Source organism: Gossypium hirsutum, chromosome A05 (assembly GCF_007990345.1).
Source record: "Gossypium hirsutum isolate 1008001.06 chromosome A05, Gossypium_hirsutum_v2.1, whole genome shotgun sequence".
Lineage (NCBI taxonomy): Eukaryota > Viridiplantae > Streptophyta > Magnoliopsida > Malvales > Malvaceae > Gossypium > Gossypium hirsutum.
Window position 1 is genome coordinate 84,735,644 of NC_053428.1, and position 21,449 is coordinate 84,757,092.

At 33.0% G+C, this 21,449-nt stretch overlaps 2 protein-coding genes across 2 annotated transcripts; one reads left to right on the forward strand and one right to left on the reverse strand.

Moving 5' to 3' along the window:
* Window positions 1–1,900: 1,900 nt before the first annotated feature.
* LOC107956992 (chloride channel protein CLC-b) lies at window positions 1,901–5,693 on the forward strand. Its single transcript, XM_016892416.2, has 6 exons — window positions 1,901–2,427; window positions 2,529–2,729; window positions 2,822–2,999; window positions 3,382–3,914; window positions 4,091–5,240; window positions 5,328–5,693. Exons 1-6 carry the CDS (start codon window positions 2,231–2,233, stop codon window positions 5,421–5,423), a joined length of 2,355 nt encoding a protein of 784 aa, XP_016747905.2. The 5' UTR covers window positions 1,901–2,230; the 3' UTR covers window positions 5,424–5,693.
* A 613-nt stretch (window positions 5,694–6,306) lies between these two features.
* Window positions 6,307–9,299, reverse strand: LOC107956994 (uncharacterized protein At3g27210). The gene is made up of 3 exons (XM_016892417.2): window positions 8,628–9,299; window positions 7,322–7,402; window positions 6,307–7,108 (listed from the first exon to the last, which is right to left on the reverse strand). The coding sequence occupies exons 1-3, from the start codon at window positions 8,806–8,808 to the stop codon at window positions 6,645–6,647; spliced, it is 726 nt and encodes a 241-aa protein (XP_016747906.1). The 5' UTR covers window positions 8,809–9,299; the 3' UTR covers window positions 6,307–6,644.
* Between the last annotated feature and the right edge of the window lie 12,150 nt (window positions 9,300–21,449).

A 21,449-nucleotide genomic window follows, 5' to 3' on the forward strand; every position in this document is an offset into this window, starting at 1 on the left:
ATACTTTGATAAATTTTTAATTTAATCCCTAGAATAGATAAATTAAGCTATTCTGATCTCAAAAATATAAAAATTACTAAAAACGGGACAAGAATACTTACCCAATTAAGCCAAGAAAGCTTGTTTATCTTTCCTAGGGTTTCCATAGAAATTTTGGGGAAGATGATGAAAAATAAGATTATATTTTCTATTTGATTTAATTATCATCTTTTAATTTTTTCGCTTTCCAATTTAGTCCTTGCCTTTTTCTAATTTTCCATGGATGATTCATTAAAAATATCTACTAACTTTTATTTAATGGTTTAATTACCATATAAGGACCTCAAGTTTTGAATTCCATAGCTAGTTGGTACTTATAGCTACTAGAACTCAACTTTTGTATTTTATGCAATTTGGTCATTTTTATAATTAAACACATAATCGGTAAAATTTTCTTATCAGAATTATTATATAACATTCCTATAATAACGTAGATCATGTAATAATATTAAAATAAATTATCTTTTCGACTCAGATTTGTGATCTCGAAACTACTGATCCGATTTCACTGAAAATGAGTTGTTACAAATATTAATTTATATAATCATTTAAAATTGATTATGAGTAGTAGTCATGGTACAAATAAGTAAAAAATTAAAGTGGAGAAACAACTGCATATCATATAGAAATTTAAATAGGTGTTTAATAATTCATTTGCTTCTCTATAATAATGGTCGATAGCAGATAGCAGTAAGTAAAGGAAAAAATTGTTTTGATTAATTACATATTGTTCTCACATGTTCAATTTTATTATAGATTTTGATTATATTTACTATTTTTTGATATAATATCTAAAATTATCAATAAATTTTTTTAATTTATAAATAGGAGAATAATGTGTTTCAATGTATTTAAACTTATATCCTCTTATATTAACATTAATATCCATGTCAATTAAATTAAAACTTAATTGGTCCGATTTATTTTTCTTGATAAAGATTAACGTTTATAAAATTTAATATATACTCTTTTTGTTTTCTTTTTTAGAACCGTGGCGTAAGTGGTTAGGATGAATGATTTCGGTGGGCTGATGAATTCACAAATTTCAACCTCTAACTTTTAAAAACCATCATCTTTTTATGTATTCGTCTTTCCTAAAGCTATTTTCCTTTTTTTAATTGATATATGTTGCTAGAAGTGAAAAATAATGATGAATTTGTTTAAAAAGGCAAAAGGAAAAATATGGGGGCATTCCATCCACATTTCTTACATCACATATATCATGCCATCCCATGCTCTTTGCTTGGTCGGCCGATTTTGCTGGAAAGTGGCGTCTCGAGATTGTATTTTGGATTTCTTTTGTCTAATTTACATCTGATGGTTGAGGGTTTCCCACGTCACATGGGTTACATCCCCAGTAATGTGGATCATCCGTCGTCAACCCACCTGAATATCTGGCACCTGGCTCCTAATAAATAAAAACACCAAAATCCCATCACTTTTCATTTTCAATTATTTAGTCCCACAAATATATTATTATTAAATTAATGGATAAGGCCACCCTTTCCATTATCCAAGGGTCGGATTTTTGTCCACCGTTAGATCTTTAAACGTTATATCCAACTGGGCTTTGATTGAGATGAGATTGGTTCCTATCTGTCATGAAGACACCCCCCCCCCCGCCCTTCTTTAATTATCAATTTGTGAACAATAAAGAGCCAAATGCCAAAGCAATAAACAGCCAATGTGAACATTAATTTATCCAATTTCATCTTATTCTATATGTTGCAGTAAATTTCTGCTTGTGATACTTCATTATTGGTGGGGCCAATTTTGGAGTAAAAATGTGGCCTACTTTGATTGTAGGTGGGCCAATTTTCATCCATTTGAACACACTAAAGATCTGAGGAGTGATTTGCGTGATCTGCATGCATGGATTATATGGTCAAAAAAATGAAAAACCAAATAAGGGTTTATTTAAAAGGATATTCATAAAAAATAAAAATAAAAATTATTTTTAAAAATAAAAAAAATTAAAAAATGTTATATTAAAGACCAACAATGGTTAAACTTTCTTTAACTAGCGTGTATATCGTGCAACTTCATGTGAAGAAAGATTGGTTTAAAGTAGGACAAAGAAGCTTAAGTGCACTATAAAGTTTCAAGAGATATAAAAAGCTTTTGCTTCCTCCTTAATACTAATCCATTGCCATTCAAAAGCCAACACTTTTGTCTTTGCCTTCTTTGATTGATGGAGGACTCAAACCATTTGGCAAATCCAGAAACACCCCATAGCTTGGAAGCTGAAACTTATGAAGAAGAAGAAGGAAGTGACACTGAGAGCAATTCTTTGCGTCAGCCACTTCTCAAAAGAAACAGAACCCTTTCTTCCACTCCATTAGCCTTGGTTGGAGCCAAGGTCTCCCATATTGAGAGTTTGGATTATGAGTAATAATCTATATATACACATATATTTCTAAATTCTGAATTTTCTTCTTCTTTGATCATTGTTTCTGATAACATCTACTAAAAGAAAAAAATTGATGCAGGATAAATGAAAATGATCTTTTCAAGCATGATTGGAGAAGAAGATCTAAAGTTCAAGTTTTGCAGTACATTTTCTTGAAATGGTCTTTGGCTTTCCTTGTTGGATTGTTGACAGGATTGATTGCCACCCTTATCAATCTTGCAATTGAGAATATTGCTGGCTATAAGCTTCTTGCTATTGTTGGTTTCATAGAGGAGGGCAGGTAAGGACTTTAATGATCAAAGACTAAACTTCAGTTTTACATCCAAGATGATCTGAATTTGATTTTGATAATGACTAGGTGACTTGATGCAGGTATATGTCTGGGTTGATCTTTTTCACTGGGATAAACTTTTTTCTGACCTTGATTGCTGCAGTTCTCTGTGTGTGTTTTGCCCCAACTGCAGCTGGTCCTGGTATCCCTGAAATCAAGGCTTATCTCAATGGAGTTGATACTCCTAACATGTTTGGTGCTACAACATTGCTTGTCAAGGTTGGTTACCTTTTCAGTTAGAAATGCCTGTTTTAAACAATTATGGACGGTAGAGACCGATCAGATCCGGCATTTCAAGAGTTCTTTTCTGTCCTATACATCAATTGTGGGTTTGCCATTGTGCTTTATGCTTTGCTGCTTTTGTCCGGGATTTAAGGATTGAGCAGTTTCACTTTAATTTGTTTCTTAATTTGGATCCAGTGAGATACTTTCACTTTAATTTGTTTCTTAATTAGTGTGCTGGTAAATTTGGATCTAGTATGAGATACTTTTTCTAGTATGAGATACTTTTACTTTGTTTCTTTATAATTTGGATATAGTATGAGATAGTTTCACTTTAATTTGTTTCTTAGTGGTGCTGATGACCTTTGTAAAATTGTAGATTGTTGGCAGCATTGGAGCAGTTTCTGCTGGTCTAGATCTGGGGAAAGAAGGGCCTTTAGTGCACATTGGGAGTTGCATTGCTTCATTACTAGCCCAGGGAGGGCCTGATAACTACCGCATCAAGTGGCGTTGGCTTCGCTACTTCAACAATGATCGGGATCGCAGAGATATTATCACCTGTGGTTCTTCCTCTGGTGTTTGTGCAGCTTTCCGTGCCCCTGTGGGAGGTGTCCTATTTGCTCTCGAAGAAGTTGCAACATGGTGGAGGAGTGCCCTTCTCTGGAGAACTTTCTTTAGTACAGCAGTTGTGGTGGTAGTGCTAAGGGCATTCATCGAAATCTGCAATTCTGGGAAATGTGGCCTTTTCGGAACAGGAGGGTTGATCATGTTCGATGTTAGCGATGTTAAAGTCAGCTACCAAGCCATGGATGTAATCCCAATTATCATAATTGGAATCATTGGTGGACTTTTGGGAAGCTTATATAATCATGTTCTTCATAAGGTCCTCAGAGTCTACAATCTCATTAACCAGTAAGCTACATAATCCATCGTCCTCTTCAATTATGTTATCACATCAATCCTACAACTACATTGATTTATTTTTAACATATTCTAAAAATTCGATAAATGGTCAATGAGCAATTCAAAATGAATATAATTCTGTTTGATTGCTTGATTAGTAATCAATGTTTTTAATCTTGTTGCAGTAAGGGGAAAATGCATAAGCTACTCCTAGCTCTTGGTGTCTCTCTTTTTACCTCTGTGTGCCAATACTGTCTCCCATTTCTAGCTCAATGCAGAGCATGCGATCCATCTTTTCCTGAGACTTGTCCGACAAATGATCGGTCTGGGAACTTCAAGCAGTTCAACTGCCCTGATGGCTACTATAATGATCTAGCCACCCTCCTTCTTACCACTAATGATGATGCTGTTCGAAACATTTTCTCAACCAACACTACAAATGAATTCCATGTTACCTCCATTTTAATCTTTTTTGCACTTTATTGCATCTTAGGACTTATTACTTTTGGCATTGCTGTTCCTTCTGGTCTCTTCCTCCCTATCATTCTAATGGGCTCAGGTTATGGTCGACTTCTCAGTATGGCCATGGGATCATATACAAACTTAGACGAGGGTCTTTTTGCTGTTCTTGGTGCAGCCTCCCTTATGGCTGGCTCAATGAGGATGACTGTGTCACTTTGTGTCATATTCCTTGAACTCACAAACAACCTTCTTTTGCTGCCAATAACTATGATAGTCCTTTTGATTGCCAAAACTGTTGGAGACTGCTTCAACCCCAGTATCTATGAGATTATACTAGAACTTAAAGGCCTTCCTTTCCTAGATGCAAATCCTGAACCCTGGATGAGAAATCTCACAGTTGGCGAGCTTGCTGATGTCAAGCCACCGGTAGTCACTCTTTGTGGGGTGGAAAAGGTTTCACGGATCATGGACGTATTGAGGAACACTACACATAATGCATTCCCCATTGTAGACCAGGGTGTGCTGGTGCCAGGCACGGTAGCCACCGGTGCAACCGAACTGCATGGACTGATCCTCAGAGCTCACCTTGTTCAAGCCTTGAAGAAAAAATGGTTCCTGCCAGAGAAAAGAAGAACTGAGGAATGGGAAGTGAGGGAGAAATTCAACTGGGTAGAACTTGCTGAAAGGGAACTCAAGATTGAGCAGGTGGCAGTGACCCGTGATGAAATGGAAATGTATGTTGATTTACATCCTCTCACCAACACAACCCCTTTCACTGTGGTGGAAAGCATGTCAGTGGCTAAAGCCTTGGTGCTGTTCAGGCAAGTCGGACTCAGGCATTTGCTCATCGTGCCAAAGTATCAAGGCGCAGGGGTCAGTTTACTAACCATAAACACTTCTCTTCTTTTTCATGCTTTTCTTCCATTTTTGTACACCTTACTTACAAAGTTGCTTCTGCAGGTGGCTCCTGTAGTTGGGATCTTGACCAGGCAAGACTTGCGGGCTTACAACATTTTGAGTGCCTTTCCTCATCTAGAAAGACCCAAGCTTTCTTAAGCGAAAAATAAAACAAAAGTACAATAGCAGATTTGTTTGAACCACACATTTTTTTTTTCATCTTTCTAAGTTCAGTCTTCCACAGTTGCACTCAATTTTTGCAGTTTTTTTTTCACCTATGGATAGATCAAAGAGAAGAGATTCAACAGCCGTGTAAAACCTTGTTAAGTTGCACCAATTCTTTTTCATAAAGTTTCAGTAAATAACGAAGATATTTACATTTGATTAAGAACAGAGCAATAAATGAAATAGATTGTTTTTTTCTGTTTACATCTTGCTGTCCTCTTATGGCAACACGTGATGAATCCGAGACCAATGCTAACTTGGCGCATCCTTCACAACCACTTCCGTACTATGAAAGCCATGTTTAACACCTCAATCCCACATTAAAAGCTCGAGACACATAGACTTAATCTCACACTTGTGAGACAAAAACCGCAAGACTTTAGAGTTGAAGCAGGCAACATATTGTAGATTGGTTTAAGGTCTCTACAGTCTGATCTTACCACTTTCCAACTGTATTAAATCCGAAGAGTTCCGAAAAGTAAATGCAAACCTATGCCCCTTCGTTACTCAAGTTTGTTTCTTCCCTTTCTTCTTTAGGGTCCTTTTGAACACAGCTAAAACAGCAATGGTTGAAGAAAACATCCCAAAATTACTTTCAATGGATAAATCAACAAAAGGTGAAGGGAGGGCTTACTTTACAACAGAAAAATAAGTGTCCATCATGTTCAAATTTATTAAGCAATCAAACACAAACTTTGAAGGAGCAACATCTTTGAGTGTTGAGAAAGAAAGTTAAAGCATGAGCTTTTCAAAGTGCCAAGACCTACTAATCAAGAAGCACAATTAATATTTCACAACCCTTAAGTTACTTAAGATATATAAAAAATACTTTACATAATATATATGAAATTGATTACAAGAGTCATTTACAAGTTTTCCTTTGATTCTTTTGCATTTTTATCACACAATACCTGTAATGTTATAAACTTCGTGTCGAAAAGAAAATTAATACCTTCAGGTTGACTGAGACGGTATACTACTAATAGGCCAGGGCAGCTTTTTTTCATTTCCCTGAATCCGAAAATCCCATATTTAAGTAACCATGACACCAAGACTTCGTTAATTCTGACAAAAATTTGAAGTCATCTTGAGCAAATGATCTCTGGGAATCAAGATCCAGGCTTCTTCAATCTAATTGCTGGTAGCGGATGGAAGTTACGGCTTATCGTTTGCAGCTATTGCAGGGCTCATCTTCTTCTTCCTCTCACTAAAACTACTACATGAAACCAAGCTGGGAAGGCAACACTGTACAGATCTTAATGGCTTCTCTTTAAAGATAGGGTTATCTCCATTCACAGTCCTTTCACTACTGCAGCAGGAGTTAGCTCCAGAGACATAAGGGGTACCATCTACGGATTTTGGAGGTAGTATGTCTTGGATAGTTGGTTTGACTATCTTTTCAGTGGCAGTGTCCTGGTTGCTTGAGGTATTTGGCTCGGTAGTATCATGGTCATCCCTAATGCTCTCTTGGAATAGTTCAACCAGCTTCTTTTTCTTCCCTGATGGGGATGTTTCAGAAACTGACCCTGGAGATCCATCATCACCGACTTTGTTAACTTGAGATGTCCCCACAAAGAAGCTCCGATGAACTGGGGTATTACTATGAGGAGGAGTAAAATCTGCACAGAAACATACAAACATTTCGAAAAATGATTTGATATTAGAGCAGGAAGGACTATACAGTTGCTCTGGTATATATTCATAAAACATCCAAGGCAACATTATCACAAATGATCACAAACAACCTAACTTATGTCATGAAAGCTTCTCCATTTATGACCATTATATAAGCTTGCTAGATCAATGAATTCAAAATTTTATTATATTCATACCCCCATTGACACTAACGAAATCATCCTCACAATCTGAATCGAGATACGCTCGGGAATCAAAAAAAGTTTCATCTTTACTACCTGCAAAACAAATGAACAGTTTAGCTCAAGGTATTTAGATTGCTAAAAAGGATGAAGTTGATTTAAGAACTACATCATCACAATGTACAAGGATGTAACCTCTTTGATATTCTACAAATATAACATCACTACCAGCAACCCTGTGACTCATAAACAAGTATGAATGGTACCCAGATAGTCCACAAATTGCCTTTCTGGTCTTTCTATATACATGTTAATATCAAATTATTTACACCAATGTCCTTGGAAAAACCTTAAAACTCTTTGTTCTTTCATAATATCTAGGTGTGGTCCATGCATCAACAAGCTTTCCATCAGAGGCTGACAAATCTACAATAGGATGTGTACTGCTCTCTATATACAGAAATTAAAAAATGGGCCCCTATAATGTGCTCCTTCAAAAATCAGACAAAATCTTAAAATAGCTGACATGTCTTTATGCTATTACTATTCCACATCACAAGGTAAGGTATTGAACAAGGGCGTTTCAATCCATCTGAATAAAGATCCACCCCAAAAGTCTAACTTAGAACCTAAAACTTCAGAGATTTAGGAATAGTTGGCTTCATTACATCTGATATTAGATATCTTTTTTTGCAAAAACTACAATACTGGAAGACTTTTCTTGCAAGACAAGCTACTTCTCTTTAACAAATCTCATATGAAACGGAAGGGGGGAAATGGAGTTAACTAGTAAACATGAACTTTTTTTTACTTATAAAAGAAATCTCAACTCTAATAAATAAATTTAAGCTAAGATAGATGAACTTGCAGTAATACAACGGTGAAAATGCTCTGAAATGTCACCACGCCATACTCTATTGTGCTATGAAACAATAACAAGACCCCACAACTATAAGAAAACCAAAAAAAAAAAAAAAAAGAGCCACCATGTTTATATCTCACAATCAACAAAGCTAAAACCAATTTCATTAGGCATATCATTCATGGCATAGATTGAAACATAATCATAAAAATCAATAATTGGAAGCATCATTATTCATCAAGCCAGAAAAAAAAAAACCCTTTCTTCTATTAAAAAGGTAAATAGTCTACTAGACATCAAGATCATTCCTGAATGTGAAAAAAAAAAAAAAAAAAAACCTTTGTACTCAATTTATGATAAAAGTGTACGACAAGAAAAAAAAAAAGATTGCCTTTATCTCATAACGAAGCAAACTAATTCCAAAAACAAGACCAAGAAAACCAAAAAGAAAACAATTACCTAAATCTTTAAAAGTAGAGGAAGATTGAGATTCAAGTGCAAAGTGACCATTGGCAGCAGCAGGTTTCTCTTTAACAGGTGAAGGTGGAATGATAAGGCTATCTGTTTTAGGCTCTATAAAAAGCCCAAGTTTCATGGCAGACTCTTGAGAGCTCTTATGCACTGAAACACATGAACCCATCTCTTTTTTTTTTCCTTCTCCCACTCTCTCTCTCTCTCTGTCTCCAACTCTTTAGAACCACAGAATCCCACTAAGAAAAGAAGAAACTTTCTTTTATTTTGCCAATGGACCGTGCAACCCAAAAGGCAGAAGCAAAAAGAAAATGGAAGAGAAAGGAAAGAGAGCTCTTTTTCTTTAGCGTTATGTTAAAAAAGAAAAGGAAAAATGGATTCTGCAAGAGAGTGCTTAGTCTTGAATTGAAAGGGGAGTTAGCACAACAATTAGCAAGCAGTGCTGGAATTAGTTTCTTTTTATTACTTTTTGTTCTTATAATAAAATATATTTTAAATTATCAAATTGGACCATAAATCCGACCTGTCCCTAGATTAGCTAGAAAATTCCAAACAGAAATAAAAAAGAGAGGAAAGCAAATGGAATATGGAAAACCCACTGAGGATGGTTGTGGCTATAGTACCAAAAGATAAGAGTTTTTGAAAATCAAAACAATAACAAAATTCTAATCAAAAGAAAGAATTATATCTCTTTTGTTTGTATGCCAACACCGACCATTTCCAATTGTCATTGTCTGTCTGTTTGAGCTTCACATTCACTAAAAATATCATACCCTTCGGAATATATTTAATCGATCAAGCTTTTCAATCAAGAATCATGGAGAAAATATTTATTAGAGATTTATGATCGGCCAAGCCATGTGGCTGCCTGGCGTGATCGTTTTTTGTTTCTTTCAAGCTTTGAACTTTCGAGATCAAACCATGTGATATTCATATGAATGATTCACTATAATTTGATTAGTGGTTTAAACAAATCCCACTTTCAAGTCACTTTCTTAAATCTTTAAGAGGTTGTAGCAAAAAAAAGCAATTAATGGGAATATGTGTTTGCTTTCTTAGGCCCAAGACTGCAAATCCACTTTCCTTCCATCCAAACAAAACTTAACTTGGGCTCCAAAACAATAATAAAAAGCCTAAAACTTGGACCCTATTTGATGAACAAGAAAGAAAATGGGACTTTGGAGCTGACTGGCATCACACGGATATCATGGTAAAAGCATTTAGCTTTGCTTTTCATGGATTCTTAAGATATGAAAAAGAGTTTCTAAATTCTAATCTTCTTTTCAGCTCTGGACCTTTTTTTCTGCAGGATGGGTATGTTTCATTGCTTTGGTAAAGCTCTTTCCTTTACTTTTTCGGTACATAGTCTTCACTTTTTTGCTTTAGTTATTATTGTGATTATATCTGCTAATTGGGGTAAGTAAAGTTCAAACTTTGTAATATTCCGCGACCTTTATGTTATTATTGTGATTATATCTGCTACTTGGGGTAAGTAAAGGTCAAACCTTGTAATATTCCACAACCTTTTTGCATTGGTTACTTCTTGAAGAGTACCATTCCTTGGGAACACCATGTTCATGCATTAGAGCAATGAAGACATGCTAAAGCCTTTGTGGATTTGTTTTGCAGGTGAGATGGTGGGTTCGAACCTTCAATAAAATGATTCGAGATTATTGGTGATAATGACCTTTCTGAAGTGCTCTATGTATGTACAAACCGGCCTGCAAATATAATTGAATGATATTATGGAGACATGGTTTATTGGTTGAGCTAATCAGAAATAGTGATTTAAATCTACCAATTGTTGTTAAGACTGATGAAGAAAACCCAAATTAATTTCACAGTTGTTGAGCTGAAACCTCTTTCTACACACACTGTTTCATCTTTGGATCAAATTGTTACATCCAGGAGCTTTCAAACAAAAACGAGATGTCCATTTACGTGCACGCACGTGAGAAGCATACATTTATCCTCGACAAGAAACGATCCTTAAATGTGTCTGCTATGCCATGTTCCAAACCTAAGTCCCATATTTTTTTGTTTTTAAATTATGCATAGCTTCACGTGTATTCACGTGCACATTAGGTTCTGTAAATCTAGTTTTATGGATGTTTGAAACTTTCAATGCAATTTCAATTCTGGGTTTAAAATGAAAAAGCAGTAAACCCCAAAGTTACAAGTTCTCCTAAAATGCAATAACTTCACTTGTTGAAGTGAAGAAGTGGCCTTCCAGGCAAGAAAATGGAAGGGGACAAAATGGGAAAATGAACATTTTGTTGATTTACTCCTTTTGTTCATTGAAGTTAAGAGAGCCAAAAGTAGTCAAGTTCCATGGACAACCTGGAGTTGCAATGATGATTGATTGATTCATGGGTCGGTACGTGGAGCTTGTCAACGTAGGAACTTCATGCCAAATTTGACCTATGATTCGCTAGCCTTCCTATCATGCCCCAGCTTTTCGTTTCAACTTTCATGGACATATATATCTTCAGTGGATTGATGTCATCCTCTTTATGTTTCAAAATTTCAATCATTTCCCCTCATCCAACTTGCTTCACATACTACCATTGCTTTTTCTCCATCTTTAATGCATTTATTATTGCGTAACAAATTCTATTGCTATTTATTAGAATATCAGCCTTTTTCTTATTGTGATATAAGGGGAATTTTATTTTATTATTTATATTTTTCTAAAATAGGATTTTTCAAGATTATTTTTATAATTTTTTTTAATATTACACAACTTCAACATCTACCAATTTCGAGGTCAATATCAATAGTTTTTGAAGGAAACTCGACACTCATAGGTATCGCGAGATTTAGTATTTATGTCAAAGATTCCTTACAGAATCTAATTTCCATAATTTAGGACATGATAAAATAATTATACTTTGACGTTGACTCTATTGGGTGTTTAGATCATGATCAATTTTTGAGATTTGTTAATGTTAGAGTTTGCGTGACCCAAATCTCATCACTCATTGAAGAAATAAATCCAGTGGCAAAATAAGGGGACCTTTGCAGGTTCAATATGCAAAGTGCCAAGTCTGTTAGTACTGCATTAGCAGCCCACTTTAGACTTTCATCAGCTTTGTCTCTGCAATCAGATGATGAGATTGACTACATGTCACGTGTCCCATATTCTACTGCAGTGGGATCTCTCATGTATGTTATGGTTTGCTCACATCCATATTTATCATATGCAGTTAGTGCAGTCAGTAGATACATTGCGAATCCTGGTAGAGAACATTGGAAAGCAGTTCAATGTATTTTCAGATACTTACGATGTACTACTGATGTTTGTTTATAGTTTGTAAGAACTAAAGATGGATTCATTGGGTGTGTTGATTCTGATTTTGTCGAAAACCTTGATAAAAGAATGTCACTCACAGGGTATGTTGATAAGTGCTAAAAGTAACATGTTTTAATCTCATTCTTAATGCATTTTTAGAATATTATTCGATGTTATTGGTGAATTTTATGCTCCTAATATTTTAAATTCATTTTTTATACTTAGGAGAGCATTTGGAAGCAAAAGGAGCGAAAAATGAGCGAAAATCGAAAAATTAGAGCAAGGTACAAGAGCCACACGGGCTAACCCCTTCCACATGGCTTGGCTACATGGGCTACCACACGACCATGTGGCAGGCCATGTCGATTTTGCAAAATTACACTCCGAACAGTGAAAAACGCGATTTTTAAGTTTTTCGGGCTTTCTAAGACGTATATATAACAAAATAAGAAGATAGGAAAAAGCTGCCATAGAATATTTAAGAAAACAACTCAAAAAAATCATTGAAGCAGATTCTGAAGTAGATTTCTATCAAAATTGAAGACTCCCCGTTGATTTTTTAGGAAGCCATCATGAGTTTCTTTATTTCTTTCGATTATACTTTGTCTTGGATGTTTTTATTTCAAGCATGAACTAATTTTCTAAATACCTAGGGAGATGAACCCTATGATAGATTGTGTCTTTTGATTTTTATTTTACGCAATAAATACTTAGATCTTGTTTTTCAATTATGTGTGTTTAATTCTTGATTTGATATTTCTAGACTATTGATTCATGTTTGGTATGGTTAAATCAGAGGAGGAATAGACCATGTTTAAGAGTAGATCTAGCGTAATTGAGTGGAGTTGCATACAATCCTAAAAATAGGACGATATAAATCTATCAGATTAGAGTCAAATCTAATGGGAGAATCCATAGATTGAGTTAATGTGATAATAGAGGTTTTAATTAGAAAGAAATTTCAATTAATCAACTTAGACTCAGTTGCTCTTACTCTCGAAAGATATATTAGCGTAATTTAAGGATTTCTACAGATCAAGATGCTACGTAAAAAAATTGTGTAATTTAGATTGATAGTGACAGATGAAATCTAGGTGAATTATTTCCTAGGTATTGTTTCGCTTTTCGGTTATTACTTGGTTATTTTCATGTTTTGTTCTTTTTCGTGTTCGTTAGTTAATTAGTTTAGTTAAATTTAGTTTTTAATTGATCACCCGAATTTATCAGTTAAATAATAGAAAGATAATAATTACTAGTACTTTTAGTCTTCGTAAGAACGATACCTGTGCTCACCGTAGTTATATTATTAATTAATAGGTGCACTTGCCTTAGTCAAAATTTTAGTTAGTTTCGCGACCACATCATATGTGTTTACTATTGGGGGTTGAGCAATCAGTTGGAAAGCCACTTTGTAGACTACAGTTGCTTTGTCTACTACTGAAGTTGAGTACATGACGATTACTGAGGCTTGTAAAGAAGCTATTTGGTTAAAAAGATTCTTTAGTAAACTCAGTAAAGACCTTCAGATTAATACAATGTTTTGTGATAGTCAGAGTGTCATATTCCTTACGAAGGATCAAATGTTTCATGAGAGAACAAAGCATATTGATGTTCAGTATCATTTTGTGCTTGATATTATTACTCGTGGTGATATTATTGTGAGCAAAGTTAGTACTCATGATAATCTTACAGATATGATGACTGAGTCACTTCCTATAACCAAGTTTGAACATTACTTGAACTTTGTTGGTGCTCATTATTAAAGAATACCCCTTTAGGGGTTTTATGGAAGAGGTGGAGAACTTGTTCGTTGAGAATTCGTGCTAAGGTGGAGATTGTTAGAGTTTGTGTGACCTGAATCCCACCACTTGTTGAAGAAATAAATACAGTGGCAAAATAAAGATATCTGTGGGGGCGAGAGGCTAAAGGCCGTACAAGTAGAATCCATATAAAACTACACTTCTTCTATTTGATTTTGATTAGAACAAGATTTTTTCAATCCTTAAATAGATGTAGTTAAAATTCCTCTTGTATCATTCGTTTTTCAACATTCCTCTGCCTGTGGTTTTTTCCCAAAGGGGTTTCCACGTAAAATCCATGTGTTCTTATTTTTTTCTCATTTTTGCAATCATTTTATTGCCATTATTGACATTTATTATAACAGTTAAGGATCTTATACTTCAATTAATATGAATTTGATCTTAGCTACATTGACCTCAACATCATGGATGTTGATGTTTGGCTTATATTTTTTGTGTTTAATTTCTCTTAAACCCTACAATCACTTCTTCTTCCTCTATTATCCTATCCTCTACACATTCAATGTAGCACCCCTAACCCATATCCATTGCCAGAACAATGTTACAGAGTATTACCAAAGTTTATAGAACAAATACAGTTAATTCATATCATTTACTATTCATATTTGAAATCAATCATATTGTTCCTTAAATTGGCCATCGAGGCCCAAAATATGCATTTAAAATAAGTTGGGACTAAACCGGGAACTCAGAGGATTTTTCACGAAATCTTAAAAAATTTCCAAGGTGCAAGGGACACCAGCCCGTGTGGCCAAGTCGTGTGTCTCACACGGTCGAGAGACATGCCGTGTCTTAGGCCGTATGGACATTCGAAATAGGGACAAACGGCCCTGTCCCAGCCTGTGTCCAAATTAGGGTGGTTATTAACTTGGGTCACATGGCCAAGCCATACGCCCGTGTGCTAAGCCGTGTAAACATTTTAATTTACATCAATTACGTGCAGGGGCCACACAGCCAAGTTACATGCCCGTGTGCAGAGGTCGTGTGCCACACACAGCTGAGACATACGCCTGTGTCTCTGTCCGCGCGAAAATACCTGAGTATTTTATTTTGCAATTTTAAAGATGCAAGGGACACGCGGCTGAACCACACACTTGTGCGCATATGTGGACAAAATAAGGCCATTTCCAAGCCTTATTTCTCACCCAAACTTGTATTTCACCTACATTAATATTTAAACACATTCTCAATCCAATATAAATCATTCAAATCAAGCCAAAATATTTTTTATGTAACACCCCATAACCCTAAACCATCGTCGAGACAGGGTTACAGATCATTACTGGACATATCGGACAATTTACGATTATTAAAAAACAATTAACATACACATTATAATTTATTCATTAAGTCCCTTTTATGGACCCTTGAGGCCCATAATACGTGTTAGAAATCAATCGAGACTTGTTTGAGTGCTCCAAAAACTTTTCGTAGTTTTTTTTTTTGTAAACTCAATATAACCTTTTTATAAACATCTAACCTTCTCTGCAATTTCAAACCGCAGCCAATTTACAATCAATATGATAACCAATCCATCTTCACATTCAAACATACCTAATTATGCCTAAAACATTGACTTGATAATTTACTCAATAAACATTCTTAACATCATTTAAAATTGGCTAATAAACTTCATTCATTCTCCATGTCAAATTTCATACCATATACACCATTTCATATTTAACATCTCACTTAACCAATGTCAAAACAACATTTGACATCCTTTACAACTACTATTCACATTGGCCTATAAATTTAACCTAGATACATGCCACATTTACCAAAAAGAGAGATACTTCACCAAAGTTTAGCTGAGGTCGGGATTGTTATTTCTATTGATTTGCGCACGGAAACAACCGCACGCTGAGTATAGATATACTCAGTGGTATTACCATAATTCAAATTTGTAACATTATACAATAAATTATATACATTCAATTTATGCCTACAATATTCAATAATTATTTCATACTTTAAATCAACTTGTTCAATAAGCATTATTTCAAATCTTGTATTTAATTGAATTCATACATTATTTCACTATCTCAATTTCATTAGATTTTTCACATATCATTCCAATAGATCATTTCATTTCATATACAATTCATTTAATTTATTCAATACCAATTCTATTGCAATTTGTTCTTTTACCCCTATTAACATAACTCGGACCTTGGCAAATACACGGATCGAACCAACACACCAGTACAGCACATTATGCCTAATAAATATTGCCGAAGCAAATGATACTCAGTACCTAATCAATATATCAGAAGTAATAATACGACACACATGGTGCCTAATACGACACATATAGTGCCTAATCGACTCGAGGTTGAATATCCCTGAACACTTCCAATCCTATGGCATGCCAACTATATCCGACTTAGCCTAACTAGTTAATAGGGTATTCAATATACTTTCTCAATTTAATTTCAATAAAATCCATATCAATCACCAATTTCCATATTCCAATTCAATACCACAATAGTACAATAATTCAATTCAAACCATTTAAATTTCCATTTAATAATCATATTTTAATTTCATTTTCTCAATTCAATATACATCTGAATTACTCACATATAATCACAATTCAATCTAATTCATTCAATTTAATACTAATACTTACCTCAATTTGCTTATCATGTATATTAATTTAAAATTTAACAATTAATAATTAAATTCGAATTATAGTAATACGAATCGAAATTCATTGATCTATTCCTCGTCCACCTTTTCCCTTCCTTTCTTGGTCAACGACTCTGGTACGATATTAGCTACATAATTAAACAATTAAAAATCATCAATCATACAATTCCATCTAATATTTCTTTTTATACATAAATTTTATCTAAGTTCCAATTTAATCCCTAAATCAATACTAATTTTTATTTTACTAAAACTATTCCATATTCTCATTAAATTTCTTCTATAAACTCATTTTAACTCTTCAATTTCACCATAAATTCCTAATTTCAAAATTCTTTCAATTTAGTCCCTACTATTCAAAACCTACACTTTATTTTACAATTCAATCCTTTACTAACTTCTAACTTGAAATTCAATTAATTTAACCCCTAATTCATCAATTAATTCAACATAACTCATGTATAAAAATCTATCAACTAACAAAATTTCAACATAAACCATGACATATTTTGTTCTGGGTTTCTAAAAACTCAAAAATTATAAGAAAATGACTTAAATTAACTTACCAAATAAACTTCAAACCTTGAAATCCCTAATTTCTCTTTTCTTTCTTTTCTCCTTTCTTTCTTTCCTATTTCGTTTTCTATTATGTTACTTTGTGTCTTTCCTATCTTTTATTTCTTTTTATTTCATTTGTTTCATTTGTTTATTAATAATATTATAAAAATGTAACTTAATAATATACTTATATAATAAGTAAACATGTATGTGTTTTACAAATATATGTGTATTACACAGGTCACAAATTTTACCATACATTTGTTAAGATTTAGTTAAATTTTACATATAATATAATATATTTTATAATTAAATAATATATTAATATATTTAAAACATAAAAATCTAAGATTTTATCATATTTATGCCGCCTCATTTATGGGACTTGGTATATTTACCTATTTAGTCCCTTTAACTTTTTTAATTTATAATTAAACTTTCACCCTTATTTCAATTTAGTCCTTTTTCCTAATTACTCCTAATTAAAATAAATTCACCTAACTAAAACCTAATTAAACAAACAACTAGCTTCATAAATATTTTTAATAAATATTTACAAATTCGTTTTACTAAGACGGAGGCCCGATACTATACTTTTCTGATACTCCTAAATTTTGGGTCATTACATTTTATGTAAGACATATCAACACATATGTTCAAGTATATATACTTACCAAAATACCATGTGTACATATAGACATGTTCTATCAATTTTACTATCATAATCAAAATGCCTAGATGATTTTCATTAATCATCCATTTCAAACACAAATTAAGCATATTAAAACCATTTTTTATATCAAAACATACCATTTACAAGCCATACCAACGCCTAATCCCAACCAAACACATATATGCCATCCTTGACCACTTTAGCCTATACATGCCATTATACTCAAAAGAAATTTTTGTTATTTATACCAAAACGAGTTGTAGGATAGTGTGATGTAGCTCCGACCAACATCCAACCTTTACGAGCCTCTGAATACTATAAAAAAAGGAAATAAAATAGAGTAAGCAATTAATGCTTAGTAAGTTCGTATAAAGAAAATTATCTTACCATTCATTTACATTTACGGTAAGCATACAAACACATTCCAAACAACTTGGCCAAAAGCCTAAGCACATAATCTCACCAAACATATTAGTTATTTATTTCATGTGACTATCAAGAATAATGATGAGCTCATCAAAATCCAAGTTCGATGTATTTCATATATATGTACATATAACGATTCAATTTGGATTCATATGTTCTCATGTCAGGATTTTTGTCCATTGAATTATTTAAAATATCGATGGATAAACGGGTAGTACACACTAAGTGTACAAAACTGTAATATGTCAATTCATATTCGAGAATGCTCATAAGAGCACATAAACGGAAAGTACTCTCTTAAGCCATATAATGGGAAGCTCATGTGAGTCATGTAACAGGAGGCTTATCCTGGCCTTATAACGGGTAGCTCTAAAGAGCCATTAATTGGAAAGCTTCGGATAGCCATATATTGGAAAGTTCAAGCGAGCCATATTGGGAAGCTCACGAAGAGCCATATAACAGGACACTCATAAGAGCTGTGGTGTCTACAACACATACAGAATCACAACCAATCGGGATGCTCCGAAGAGCTATTAACAAAAAGCTCGCAAGAACCATATAATGGGAAACTTGAGAGGGCCAAATACTAGGATGCTCATGAGAGCTAATAACGGGACGCTCTTTCGAGCTATGGTGTGTCCGCAATATATACAGGACCACAACCAATTCGGGAACCTTGTATCCATCGAATCTCATTTATCCAAACGGGACTTATTATTTATCAGGTATTATTAGATATGTTATCAATTTCATACATACAACATTTATACAATTCACATATATACAACATTTAATTGAAACATATAAATATACACAATTTAGTTACACGAACTTACCTCGACAATGTTCGTGTTTGTAGACTATTATTCCGATAGTTTTTGTTTTTCCCGATCCAATTCCGAACTAGGTTTATCTGGATCTATAAGAGTAAATTTAACTCAATTTAATAAAATTCACATTCAATTTCATCCAATTCACATCTTAGGCAAAATTACCATTTTTCTCATATACTTTTGATTAATTACGATTTCGTCTCTAGGCTCGAAAAATGAAATTCATGCGATTTAATCCTTATTCCAAGCCTAGCCGATTTTTACATATAACATTTACAGCCCATATATTTCAAAAAAATTATAATTTTTTTATGAATTTTACATCTTTTCAATTTAGTCCCTAAATCACAATTTCATGAAAATTTCCTTTACAAAAGTTGTTTATATATCAACAACCTTTCCATTTTTACCATAAAACTTCATAATTCATGCATATTCATCCATGGAAAAACTTTAATACTTTGATAAATTTTCAAATTAATCCCCAAAATAGTTAGATTAAGTTATTATGATCTCAGAAATATGAAAATTACTAAAAATGGAACAAGATTACTTACCTACTTAAGCTAAGTAAACTTGCTTGAGCTCTTTTCTCTTAGCTAGGGTTTCCATGTTTTTCTATTTAGGAAAGATGATGAAAATGATGATATTTTCTTATTTTTTAAATTTATCATCTTTTCATCTTTTACTCTCCAATTTCATCATTTTATTTAATTAAATGTCCATGGATGAATCATCATACTTATCTACTAACTCCACTTAATGGTCTAATTTTCATATAAGGACCTCAAATTTTGAATTCCATAGCTATTTGATACTTATAGCTACTAGAACTCAACTTTTACATTTTATGCAATTTGGTCCTTTATTAAATTAGACATGTAATCGGTAAAATTTTCTTAATGAAACTTTCATACGTTATTCCTATCATAATGCATACCATGGACTAATATTAAAATAATTTTCCTTCTGATTCGGATTTGTGGTCTTAAAACCACTGTTTCGATTTAACTAAAAATGGGATGTTACATTCAAACCTAAACCTCTCGATATACTCTAAAACTCTTTTAATCACTCTTTAATTTGACTCGATTTATCATGCAAATATTTTTTACCCAATTTTATGTTATTAGTATTCTTAAATACGTTATTTGTTATGTTATTGCTAGTGTTAAAGTTGTTGATTAGTTGCATGTTTAGTTGTGACTTAAGAAACAAGTAAACATAAAACAAATGAACATGAGCAATCATTTATATAGTTCAATTCAAAAACCTACATTTGCAGGGTTATACCCAGTGAGAAATCGATTATAACTTTCATATTCCAAGCTATGATTTAAACTTGATTGATATCCTAATCATTGCAACCTCACTCTTGTACAATTACAATGAAAACTCTCAAAAATTAAATCTTTCACCACAAAAGCTTAGTATAAACCGAAAGAACATTTTATGAACATAAGTAAATGCATTCAAGAACAAGTTCCTCTCAGTGAACTAGATATGTACTCTTTTCAATGAATATATTCCAAGGTTGAGCAAGACTTCAATATAAAAGATTAAATTTAATCCTCAATAAGCAAATTTCAATCTATTTTGATCTGTCCAAATCTTACCAAATCATGTATCCTTGGATAAAAAGTACTGAAATACATCTATACAAAGTTAGAACATTTTTTTTATGATCACATATTGTCTTAAATATGAAAACATCATATCTTTTTGGATATTTGAAATATACTAGTTTTCTTTACAATATCCTAATTAGGCAAACTAGTGGATGACCAACTGATACTAACAATTCATTGCATTTGTTGGGTTCAAATGCGATATATCACATTCGTTACATTTTTCTATGAATCCACTTTTTTATTTCCTTCAATGTGACATCATTCTTAAAAATCATGTTGATAAGATCTATCAATTGAAATATGAATCCATCTAAATCATCCAAATTTGATCTACTATAATAAACTAAGTTGATAAATTGGTTATTGATCTTATCAATTGAAGTTGTAAAATATTAAAATATTAATACTAGAAATAATATTAAAGAATTCAATAATCTTTAATAACATATAATCCAACAAAAAAAAACCACTAATTCACTACCATGGTAAGAAAAATAATTGTTAGTATCAATTGGTCATCCACTAGTTTGTCTAATTAGGATATTTTTGTAAAGAAAACTAGTATATTTCGAATATCCAAAAAGATATGATGTTTTCATATTTAAGATAATATGTGATCATAATCATAGACTTTATTAGTCATTTTAGTAACTATAATTAAAACTATGGTCATCACCTAAATGAGTCAAATAGCTTCATACTATTATTATTTTTACTCACTAGATAATTTGTTTATGGTTTCTAAATATATTTCAAATTTCATTATATCTAAAAAAATTTTATAGAACCTTGAAATTATAAATCATATGCAAATCATATATGTATATATTAAAAAATGTTCACCATCATAAATATGCACAATATGATCTCGATTTCAAATGTATGATTACAACATTCATATTCTCACTAAAAGATTTTATACCAG

Excerpts from the sequence above, each read along its gene's own strand:
- LOC107956992 (XM_016892416.2), top strand. The coding sequence starts at position 2,231 with ATGGAGGACTCAAACCATTTGGCAAATCCAGAAACACCCCATAGCTTG. Across the intron at positions 3,000-3,381 it reads CTACAACATTGCTTGTCAAG|ATTGTTGGCAGCATTGGAGC; the intron begins GTTGGTTACCTT and ends GTAAAATTGTAG. Across the intron at positions 3,915-4,090 it reads GTCTACAATCTCATTAACCA|TAAGGGGAAAATGCATAAGC; the intron begins GTAAGCTACATA and ends ATCTTGTTGCAG.
- LOC107956994 (XM_016892417.2), bottom strand. The coding sequence starts at position 8,808 with ATGGGTTCATGTGTTTCAGTGCATAAGAGCTCTCAAGAGTCTGCCATG. Across the intron at positions 7,403-8,627 it reads CTCTACTTTTAAAGATTTAG|GTAGTAAAGATGAAACTTTT; the intron begins GTAATTGTTTTC and ends TTTGTTTTGCAG. Across the intron at positions 7,109-7,321 it reads TTTCGTTAGTGTCAATGGGG|ATTTTACTCCTCCTCATAGT; the intron begins GTATGAATATAA and ends GTTTCTGTGCAG.